Genomic DNA, 12,286 nt, shown 5'->3' on the forward strand with positions numbered 1-12,286 from the left:
GAACTCAGGAGGTCAGGCAGCATATATTGAGGGAAAATGACAGAGTAGACATTTCAGGTCAAGACCCTTCATATGGAGTAAAAGATAGTAGGGAGTCTAAAAAACTCGTCTAAAAAGAGGGAAGGAGAGGAGCATGAGTTGTCTAATGATAGGTAGGTCTGGATGTAAGGAAAGAGTTAAATTTGATTCCTCCTTGGTACAGGAAATGCTAAAATGTGTAACACAAAATGGATAGAATGGTGTTAATCTGGGATGTGGGAATATTTTGAGAAAGTACAAAACAATTAGTCTACTGTACAACATTGAGTAGCTACGGTTAAAAAAAACATATTTGTCTGTTAAAGTATTTGTGTAAAGGGTTTTTAAAGATATCAAAAAGTGGCAACTTTTTGAGCAAGTGGGAGTCTTCATAAGGGTGGGTTGTTACTAGTGCCCAGAACCAGAAATAGAGACAAGGACATCAAGAGTGACAGAGGCTGGAACAGCTGTCAGATACTGGAGGTTCCCTCTGGCAGTATATTGTGTGGCATGGCTTAGACATGTTCTACCAGTCTGTTGTCACCAGTTCAATCTTCTATGCAATGGTCTGCTGGAGTAATGGCATCAACACAGGTGATGCCAACAGACCCAATAAACAGATTAGAAAGGCTGGCTGGACTTTCAGAAGAATCGGACTGGACACACTGGAGGCTATGGTAGAACAAAAGATCCTACAGAACATCCTGGCAACTCTCACCCTCTGCATGCCACCTTGGCTGAACAGAGGAGCACTTTTAGTAACAGACTAAAACAGCTGTGCTGCTCCAAAGTGCACCATATGAGATCATATGAGTATCTAACCACTTTTCTGTTTTTTTTTACACACATTTACCCAAGTAATTTTTATAACCTTTTACACATGTACAGTGCCTCCTTGTTTAGATACCACTTGCTGCTGAATCAGAAAAGAACAAGAACCATTTTTTAAAAACACTTTCATTATACCAGGTGAGGAGGAAATATGGAAATAGTGACAGAGGCTGAGGTGACAAGGAGTTTATAATGATGGAATGTGATAGAACGGGAAGGTGGACCATGGAACCAAATGGAGGAGGTGGGAGTACAGAAGGGAATACAGGGAGATGGTAATCAATGGGAAGAGTGTGCACACGATGGGCAGATGGAGTGGTTGGAGGAAGAGAACAAAACAAGGCGACAAAGCTTTAGAATGAAGATGCTTACTTTGAAGTTGTAGGAATCATTTGCTTTTTGCAGTTTAAAAACTTCTTCATGTATTTGTAGTTTTGCCTGCTAGGAAGAAAAGAAATCATTGAAACCAGAAGACTGAACTCCAGTGAACAGGCAAACTGCTGATGGATCTGTCAATCACTCACAGGCTGCTACCAAACGCACCAAAAGGTAGCCTGCACCAAAAACACAACCTCTCAGTGTGTCATGCACTTCAGTTCCCTTTATACAAATACATGAAATTAGTGCAGTCTATGTATACAAGATAATCTGTTGTATTTATTGTGTTCTTTATGCTTATCGTGGCTTTTCTAATGGCTGCATCTGATTTGGAGTAACAGTAATTTTGTTCTCCTTTACTCTTGTGTACTGACAAATGACAATTAACATGAATTGTTAACAATTCTCACTTGACAGGGATAAACTAAAAACTCATTAACCATTAATTACCAACCATGGGGTGATCTGGGGTGCATGGAAGGGGTGGCACCGCTAGGTGGGGGGGCTTCTCACACTCCTTGGAGTGGCTATTCATCTATCGGTCCCCACCAATGCCCAGCTCTCACCTGTGGCTCCTCGCAGCTGTTTGCATGCGACAGTGGCCACACCTCGGGCAATGGGACAGGCCGGCTAAACCAGGCGAGGGTAGTCAATGGGTCTGAAACCCTTGGTGAGATGGGAATTTGCTCATCCCAGCATGCGAAGGCTGCTTCGGTGGATCAGGCAGAGGAAACCCCGGGGGTTCAACGGCTGAGAAGGCATTGCAGCAGTGCATTGCAGAGCGCTTAAGATGCAGCCAAGGAAGTTGCCAGACGTAACAATTCTTCGTGCCACTGGATCCTGACTTCTGAGGCCGAAAGAGTGGGATCGTCTCTATGCAAGGCTTTTCCACTTTAACATCTTTCATGCACTGTTTACATTGTACAACGTTCATCTCCCAACTTTTGAGGTTCCCGAGTTTGATCCAGTGACAGACTGCCCCCGAGTGCGCTCTCCATCCGTGCCAGGTTGATGTTGAGCTTGCAACTCGGCCTCGTAAAAAAAAAACACTGCCACCTTGCACAATGTAGTCTTCCTCAGACCCCGAGAGACAACCATAATAACAATCAACCATTATCCTGTTGTTACTTGTAGGGCCATGTGGATTTGGTCACTGGGATTTACTCACATCAGCTACTACTTTACCTGTTGCCATGTCTTACAATTACAGGAAAAGTACAATTTAAGCGAGTTGGTGTATTAATTCTCTGCATCGTTAATCAGCTGCTGTACCAAGCTCCATGCTTGTCTTGTTTCAGAGCAAGACAGTACCTTGGATTAGGCAGCCTCTATGCTCCATTCCTGATCAGTTCTCTAGATTCTTCTCCTCACCATACACCCAAGGCTTAAGTTGAGAGAGAAAACGAAAGAAAGCAGCATTTTCCTTGTGTGCATTCATGTATAGACCCATATAACTCAAGTCTAGCCTTTATACACACTCAATGGCCACTTTATTAGATTCACCTGCTTGTTAATGTAAATACTTAATCAGCTAATGTGGCAGCAACTCAGTGTATAAAAGCATGCAGATATAGTCAAGAGGTTCTGTTGTTGTTCAGACCAAACTTCAGAATGGGCAAGAAATGTGACCCAGTGACTTTGACCATGGAATGATTGTTGGTGCCAGATGGGGTGGTTTGAGTATCTCAGGAACTGCTGATCTCCTGGGATTTTCACACACAGCAGACTCTGGAGTTTACAAAGAATGGTACGAGAAACAAGAAACATTCAGTGAGTGGCAGCTGTGTGGGCGAAAATGCCTTGTTAATGAGAGAAGTCAGAGGAGAGTAGCTGGACTGGTTCAAGCTCATAGAGAGATGACAGTAACTCAATTCACATTACAAAAGTGGTGTTCAGAAAAGCATCTCTGAACACACTATCAGTGGTCAGTTTATTAGGTACAGGGCGTACCCAATAAAGTGGCCACTGAGTGTACATTTGGGATATCTTTCCACAGGTTAAAAGAAATATGACTTCTGATTCCCTTGTCTGGATTTTGTGGTACTGGTGGGAAAACTAAATATTTTTGTTCTGTAAATCCACTAAACTGACAGCAACTTGGTGATTCTCACACAAGTCACTTTCAGTGATTCTTCACAGCTTGTGTTGTTTCTAGGTCAATAAAACTAATATTACCAGAAGTAATTCCCCCCCCCCCCCACAAAATAACCTCACTGTGTAAGAAGTTCAGGTGCTAGCAATGTGGAACCACAAATCCAACTTAATTTTCCACTGTAATTTTGTTATATGAATATTTCAAAATATAAGAGATTTTTATTGTTAAAAATCATTGTAAAATTATTGTTAAATATCAGAATGGGAATGGGATGTGGAATTAAAATGTGTGGCCACAGGGAGATCCTGCTTTCTCTGGCGGACTGAGCGTAGGTGTTCAGCGAAACGGTCTCCCAGTTTGCATCGGGTCTCACCAATATACAAGGCCACACCGGGAGCACTGGACACAGTATACCACAACAGCCGACTCACAGGTGAAGTGTCGCTTCACCTGGAAGGACTGTCTGGGGCCCTGAATGGTGGTGAGGGAGGAAGTTATTTCACAGATTTGATTTCTGCCAACTAATCCCCAGGACTAATGAAATCATGTTTTTCTGCTTATTCTTGTTTGATATGTACTACTGTATCATGTTAAACCATCACTAAGTTATTTTACCACATGTAATCAATTTTAGTTAGGAACCCATCTCATGCAATACTGAAGTTAACTACACTAACCTCTTTAACAGGATTCACATTTCCTTTTATTGGCTCCTTGCTCTTTTTATCATCCGTTCCTCTTTTTCTTCTGGTTTTACCTAAAAAGACAGAATTTCAACATGAAAAGCTTTGCTGCACAGAAGTTAATGCTTCTGGGCAAATGTTTCTTCTAATTTCCACTCTGATTGCCTAACTCCTCATTTTGAGAGTGTCAGCCATGATATTTCCTGGATTCAAGAAGTCCAACAATGTCTGCATCATTAAACTAATCCATTTAATACTGACGTCCTAACATTGGAAGCAATGTTATTACCAGCTCTGACAACTGCATGTTATGTATTGGGCTGGCAAGGGGTTAAATTGCTCAATCAGCCAGATATTGTTTTGGTACTGGAGGCTTTCTAAAAAGCTGATTGTGTTGAGTAGTTTTTAAGAAAAGCTAATGTAATTGAAATTCAGATATCAGCACAGCAACTCCATTTCAAATCAGGATGAAAATTTTAAAAAGGTCTCCAAATTCTTCTGCAGTTTATCAGTAAAAGCTGGAGAGGGTTTTAAACTGAGCCAATTCCATCATGGGCACTAGCCTGCCCACCAGCGGGGACACCTTCAAAATGCAATGCCTCAAGAAGGCAGTATTCTTCATTAAGAACCTTCATCATCCAGGACATGCCCTCTACCACTGGTGAGGAGGTACAGGAGCTTGAAGACGCACACTCATCATTTTATGAACAGCTTCTTCCCCTCCACCATCAGACTTCTGAATGGTCCATGAACCCACAAAACCACCTCACTATTATGCTCTCCTTATTTTTAATGTAACTTAAAATATATGTTTCTGCCTTTCACTGTGCTGTTGCTGCAAACCAATAAACCTTACATCTGTCAGCGATAATAAACCTGGTTCTGATATTTCAGTACTGCTCTCAAATGGGAGCAAAAATTTTAAATGACAGTTCCAAGTAGTTTGATTTGTGACAAAGTTAAAAAGAGAGGAAAAAAATGCAGCTCATTACCTGAAGATGATACCTTCTGACCATCTCCTTTTGACTCTTTGTCCTGAGTTGGTTTGCTGTTTTTCTTTACGTTTGCTGCATCACCATTATCCAAGTCCTTTCCATCACTCAGTTCTGATATTAACAACCTGCTTTGTTGACCGAATTTCTTCACAGAGACTCTGTGGATTCAGAATTTCAACTTTACTTTCAGTTCAACTCCCCTCAAATTTAAGTAGTGACCCACATGAGATACTGTCACAGAAGTTGAACTCAGATAACTTTCATCCGTGAAACAAGGAAATGGCTGTAAAGTGAATCGACCTGTTCATCACTTTCTGTTCTCGGATGAAATTCGCATAGCTAACCATCGTCCAGCCCATGGCTCAGGTACACAATGTTCAAATTTAATTGTTATTCAACCATATGCATGTACACAGCAATATAGTTATGCTGGCACATGCAGTTACAAAATAATATTAGCACAAATCCCTGAGTGGCATAGCCTGAAGACAGGTGGTGCATGGGATGCTGTCCTTGAGCCATGTTTCTGCAAGAGCAAACACGCAGCAGTTCCTCCACTTGTGTTGGGCCAATCCAGCTTGCCTTTGTAATGGACACAGGAGTTGATTATGTACAGTTAGAATAGAATAGAATAGAATAGAAACTAAAGCAGCCAATTCTACCCAAATAGCAATACAAGCCATACAGTTCTCACACAGAAGACTGATCAGAAAGTTAATGCCATTTGGATGCAGAGAAAAGAGGTTCCAAATCTACCTCACTGACAGCAGAGCTTTCAATATTTGAATTTAAGCACACTCGCTACGGGCAAGTGGTTTGTACACTATCTCAAAATAGGCTATTGCTTATCTGTGAAGAAGAAACTCAGAAGCTACATGAAGAACTTATGACACAAATGCTGGAGGAACTCAGCAGGCCAGGCAGCATCTAAGGAAGAGAGTACAGTCAACGTTTTGGGCCGAGACCTTCTGGCAGGACTGGAGATGAAAAGCTGAGGAGTAGAGTTAAAAGGTGGGAGGAGGGGAAAGAGAAACACAAGGTGAAAGGTGAAGCATCTTTCCTTCCCCCGTTTTCCACAGGGATAGTTCCTTGCATGACTCCCTTTGTCCATTCATCTCTTCCCACTGATCTCCCTCCTGGCACTTATCCTTGCAAGCGGAACAAGTGCTACACTGGCCCTTACACCTCCTCCCTCACCACCATTTAGGGCCCCAATCAGTCCTTCCAGGTGAAGTGACACTTCACCTGTGATTCTTTTGCAGTCATATTCTGTGCCCAGTGCCCCCGGTGTGGCATCCTGTATATTAGTGTGACCTGATGTAGATTGGGAGACTGCTTCGCAAGCACCTACACTCCATCTGCCAGAAAAAGCAGGACCTCCCAGTGGCCACCCATTTTAACTTCACTTCCCATTCCCATATGTCCATCCATGGCCTCCTCCACAGTCGCAACGAGACCTCACTTAGTTTGGAGGAACAACACCTTATATTCTGTCTTAGTAGCCTTCAACATGAAGGTACGAACATTGAATTCTCGAACTTCTGGTATTCACCCCCCCCCCCCAACCTTCACCATTCCTGTCCCCTTTTTCCTTGTCTCATTCATTTCCTTGCTTGCCCATCGCCTCCTTCTAGTGTGTCTCCCCACTTTTCTTTCTTCCACGGCCTTCTGCCGTCTTCTATCAGACTCCTGCTTCTCCGGCCTGTATCTCCTTCACCACTCAACTTCATGGCTCTTTACTTTATCCCTGCTCCTTCACGTTTCACCTATCGTCTTGTGTTTCTCTCTCCTCCCCCACCCCCACTTTTTAAATCTTCTCCTCAACTCTTTTTTTCTCCAGCCCTGCTGAAGGTTCTCAGCCCAAAATCTACTCTTTCCCATAGATGCTGCCTGGTCTGCTGAGTTCTTTCAGCATTTTGTGTGCGTTGTTTGGATTTCAAACATCTGCAGATTTTATCTTGTTTGTGAAGAATTTATGAATGCACTTCAACCTGGAGAAGTGTAGGGCAATGAATTTGGGTCAGGCGAGTTAGCAAGAAAATACATTATAAATTACACATGTTAAGATACAAGAGAAATAGGTGGATATCGTCATCCATGCTCATAGAAGGCACAAGGACAGAAATTGAATGACTAAGCCAACATACAGCACATACAACATACAGTAGACAGGGATATATGTACTCTGTGAGATGTTGAAAATATAATAATGCACCAACCTTTAAACCTATTTCTTCTACACCCTACACAGATTTATGTAAAAGACACAAAGGATATATAGAGTATATAGCATTAAGGTTTAGCTATAGGTTTCACAGACTAGCAACAGTTACAGTATGTGATACAAGATGAACGCTCCTATAGGCATGAGAATTGCAGCAGATTCTTGAACTTCACATGATACATATCCAAACTACATAAATGACCACACTTGAGTATTGAGAGCATTTTTGAGGATCTAAGAAGTGATGAGCTGGCATTGGAGAGGTTCAAGAGAATGACCTTGGGAACAAAATGTTAATGAATAAGGAGCATTTGATGGTTCTGGGCCTGCACTTGCTAGCGTTTAGAAGAACGAGGGGGATCCTACTGAAATACTGAAAGGCTTAGATAATGGAGACGTGCACAGGATGTTTCCTGTGGTGGGGGAGTTAATGACCAGAGGGCAAAATGTCAGAATACAAGGATGTCCTTTTAGAACAGAGATGAGGAGGAATTTCTTTAGCCAGAGGGTGGTGAATCTGTAGAATTCATTGCTACAGATGGCTGTAGAGACCAAGTCATTGGGTTATAGTCTTGATTAGTAAGGGTATCAAACATTATGCAGGAGAATGGGGTTGAGAAGGATAATAAATTAGCCATGACGGAATGGTGGGACAGACTCAATGGGCTGAATGGTCTAATCCTTTAAGGTCTTATGAAAGGAGTATTACCCACCCATCTGTCCTGTCAGGTAGCTCCAGCCTCATCTGTGGAAAGGTCTGTAATCCTCACACTGGCCTCATTAGTAAGCTCAGAGCACTGCAAACCAGAGTGGGAACACGTCACTGTCAGTCCCCAGCAACGTCTCAGGAGAGCAGCAAGAGGCACAAGACCATGAAGCACCTTGGGAAACGTAGTAAATGTACAGGGCCACGATGCATAAAAGCAAAGGTGAGGCGAGGTAACACAGAGTACAGAATTTCGCATTAACACCTTAAAAGACATATCAAAACTTTCCATCATTTGGTTATCAGTGAATTTCCTCAGCCTCTGGAACACACACAATCCTCCAGTTAAAATTACAACATTCAGGCAAAGCACACAAGAGTAATAGCCCAGCTAATCTCTCAAACCTGCCCCATTATCCAACGTGATCATAGATGCTTCAGTGCTAGTTGTACAAGCCCTTCAATTCCATGATCACATCTGATTTTATATTTATTTAGAGGTCCAGCACAGTTACAGGCCCTTCCAGCCCAACAAGATCGCACTGCCCAATTACACCCATCTGATCAATTAACCTACTGATCCGTATGCGCCTGGGATGTGGTTGGAAACCAGAATACCAGCAGGAAACCCACGCAGTTATAGAGGGAATGTACAAACTCCTTACAGAAAGTGGCGGAATTGAACATAGGTCAGTAGCACTGTAACAGCATTGTACTAACCATTATGTTATTGTGCCACTCCTCCATGGAAAATTTCACCATCTCTGCAACCACTTTGTTTAAAAATCCTTGGATGCCAGCAATGGGTCCTAGTGACTTGTCTGCCTTTAGTCACCTCAGGTTTTGTAATACTGTGGCCCTGGTCATAAAGATAGTTACAAGTTCTTCCATGCCTTTTAAATGTTGATTTTGGAATACCTGTAGTTTCCTCCACCATATAGACTGATGCAAAGCATCAGTCTAAGTTATCTGCCACATTTTCTGACATTAGTTCCAATTTCACATTCCAGGAATCCCATGCTTTCCTTACTAACCATAGTAATTTCAGTCAATATCTGGGTGACTTTGGAATTAGATTACTATGTCACAGCAATCTGCTCGCTCCAAGAAAAATCTTACGCCCACAAGATCTAAAGCTCAGTACAGTTAGCCCTCATCCGCGGGTTCCGCATGCGTGGATTCAACCGTGGATCGGGAAAACCTGGAAGCCCTCTCTCCAGCATTCATTGTTTGAGCATGTACAGACTTTTTTCTTGTCATTATTCCCTAAACAATACAGCATAACAACTATTTACATAGCATTTACATTGTATTAGGTATTATAAATACCTAATAACTTAAAGTTGTTATGGATTTGGCAACAATATATAACTGAGGCAGGTTTTTTTATAACAAATAAAACTTTTATTAAACACTGAAAAAAAACCCAAAAGTAAACAAAACTAACGTAACCGGAAGTCAACTGCTCTGCGGCAGCTCAAAGAGTTCCTAAAGCGATAATGTGAAGAATAGTTCTTAGAAGTAGTAATGTGAAAGTCCAAAGTTTTACTCAGTTCCATAAGAGAGACTTCTTTCCTTTGAAATAATCTAAGTTCTCTTTCGTGGCATTACTGCTGATTCCCGTCGAAGAATACTTTCCCCGGAGGACTTATGATCGGAGAAAATAAAACGGCTTAAAGGCACTGACCTTTCCTTGGCGAAACTTTACCAAACCTTCTATTCTTTTGGCAGAACAGAGGTTATCGTGGGCACAGCTAATGAATTCCTTCCGAATGAGGATTAAACAAGGTCGAGCCTGCTTCACCGTTGAAATCGATTTTCCCGATTCTTCTGGATTTCTGAACTCCGACGAATTTTCACTCTCCACTTCTAAACTGGCAGTATTATAGCGAAACTGCCGGCAATAGCCTTTTAAAACTTAAGGCAGAAAATAAAACTCCATTTTTAAACGAAACTGCGTCATAAAACGCAGCAGCATAGCATCACCGGTGAAGTTGACCACCGACTGCCCCGCGTCACAGGGAAGGGTCCTCCTTTCATACCCTGTTGAGAAAAACCTTCACATGACCTCTCACTAGCGGGAAAATGACATCACTCCACCATCACAAGACCATTACCTCATCTCCAGCAGCTCAAAACCACGGTCATGTGACAAGTACATGATACCCACGAGTACGTAACACAGTATACAGGAGGATGTGCATAGGTTACCGCGGATTGGGAATCGGAAAATAATGTAAGTTCTCCAAGTTGGAACAGGTACATCCGGTATTATTTAGCGTCAGTTAGTCAAACGTTTGTCTTAGTATATATTATATACTTTACCTTTATGCATATAAAGCACTTAAGAAAAGTATGTATTTCAATAATTAAACCACTGTGTTGCTTAGTAATACTTGTAGGTTTCATCGGGGCAGGGCCTTCACATGCTCCATTATTCTCACTTTACCTTTTAAAATTGTTCCGATCGTTGACCAACTGTAGCCTAATACTTTTCCAATGACCAATGGTGTTTCACCTCTTTCTGATCACTTTATTATTTCCACTTTATTTCTAGTCATGATTGTTTTCCATCAATGGAACAGAAACACTGCGGATTCAGCAGCAGCTGCGGGCGGCAGGTCAGGAGCTCCATCAATGGAACAGAAACACTGTGGGCAGTGGATCCTGAGCTCCGCTGGGTCCTACAGTTTAAATAAGCTCCTGTGCTCTGCTAAAGTCCACTGACTTGAGCATACACTTTTTTTCGTATCCACAGGGGGTCCCAGAACCAATCCCCCGCGGATAAGGAGGGCAGACTGTAATTCATTATAGTTATAAGGACAAAATGGCGAATTCTTTAAAAATCAATTCCCCTCTTACCCTTCCACAAAGAATAGAATTTTTCCACATTAGAATACTTACAAATTTTCCTTTAAGTTAAACTTAAAGAGGGTGAGGGATTCATCTGAAGAATTGGCGTACTTCCTCAGCAAACATGTATCAGAGTTGTCCACCTGTGTTAGAAATAAAATCTCGTTACCAGGTGAAACATGAGGGAAAAAGGGCTGAAAAATAACAAAATAAGCAGCTGCAAAGCTTGCCACTATTGAATGGCATCTCTTAGCAGATCAGCGTCTCCTGGAATCCAGGTTCAGTTATTTGACAAATTGAATGTGTAGATAGATAGGTAGAAACTATGTTCTAAAAGTCTGAGCTAGAAGGCTGCGTGAATTTGGAAATTTCCTCAAGTGTAGGTACTGTATTTGTGATGTTAGCTGAGACACAAACTTAAAATGTTACTTTAATAAACAGATTTATATAATTGGTCTCAGATCACCAGTTTCAGAAACAGTTATCACCCTACAATCATCAGGCTCCTGAACCAGTATAGATAACATCAATCATGACTACACTGAATTGATTTTACAGACTCACTTTCAAGGGCTCTTTGCAACTCAAGTTCTTTTTATTTATTTGTATAGCTTGTCTTCATTTGAACATCTGTTTGTCGGTCTTTGCCTGATTGTGTATAGTTTTATGTAAATTCTATTGTATTTCTTCCCCCCCCCAAGAATGCCTGCAAGAAAATGAATCTCAAGGTAGTATATGGCAACATATTTTTTAATAATATTTATTTTCAACGTTGATTTTTTTTTAAAGTCAGAATAGTCAGGGGTTATTGGGGCAGGGGAGAAAAAGGGCAGGTATGCACTGCATGTGATCTTAGTGAATGGAAAAGCAGCGCAGCAGTGCAGCTAAGGCGGTAGTGGTGCAGTTGGTACAGTCGCTGCCTCGCAGTACCAAAGCACCAAGTTCAATCCTGATCTTGGGTGCTGTCTTGTGGAATTTGCATGTTCTCTCTGTGACCAGTTCTCGCTGAGAGGTCAGCAGCTTCAAGTTCCTGAGCAGCACCATCTCACAGGATCTGTTCTAGGACCAACATACTGATACCATCACGAACGGGGCACGCCAGTGGCTCTGATTCATTAGTTTGAGGAGGTTTGGTACATCATAGACCAGCAAATTTCTATAGATCTACCATGGACAGACAGATTGCATCACCTCTGGGTGTAGGGGCTGCCGTGCACAGGATCAAAACAAAAAAAAAAGAGGGCTGTAGACTCAGCTCAATCATGCTCCATCACTAGCCTTCTCACCATTAAACATTGAGGACATCTTCTAAAGAAGATGCCTCAAAAAGGCGACATCCATCATTGAAGATTTGTTTGTCAGTCTTTGTCTGACTGTGTATAGTTTTATGTAAATTCTATTGTATTTCTTTCCCCCCCCCCCCCAAGAATTCCTTATCATCCACGACATGCCCTTTTCTCATTGTATCCGATCCGTCAGGGAGGTGGTACAGTAGCCTGAGGA

The 12,286-nt window shown here is 42.0% G+C and overlaps 1 protein-coding gene across 5 annotated transcripts in view; it reads right to left on the minus strand.

The window, feature by feature from the left end:
- The window catches only part of LOC132406402 (protein GPR108-like), a 155,682-nt gene that overhangs the window by 64,204 nt on the left and 79,192 nt on the right, over window positions 1–12,286 (minus strand). For 4 of the 5 annotated variants that reach the window (XM_059992035.1, XM_059992036.1, XM_059992037.1 and 1 more), the window contains 4 exons: window positions 10,835–10,926; window positions 4,998–5,158; window positions 4,000–4,079; window positions 1,222–1,290 (listed from right to left, as the gene is read on the minus strand). In XM_059992035.1, the coding sequence (XP_059848018.1) occupies window positions 1,222–1,290; window positions 4,000–4,079; window positions 4,998–5,158; window positions 10,835–10,926 (402 nt within the window). The remainder of the gene's footprint in view (window positions 1–1,221; window positions 1,291–3,999; window positions 4,080–4,997; window positions 5,159–10,834; window positions 10,927–12,286) is intronic. The other variant, XM_059992038.1, reaches the window with a different exon arrangement.

This window comes from Hypanus sabinus, chromosome 16 (genome assembly GCF_030144855.1).
Source record: "Hypanus sabinus isolate sHypSab1 chromosome 16, sHypSab1.hap1, whole genome shotgun sequence".
NCBI lineage: Eukaryota > Metazoa > Chordata > Chondrichthyes > Myliobatiformes > Dasyatidae > Hypanus > Hypanus sabinus.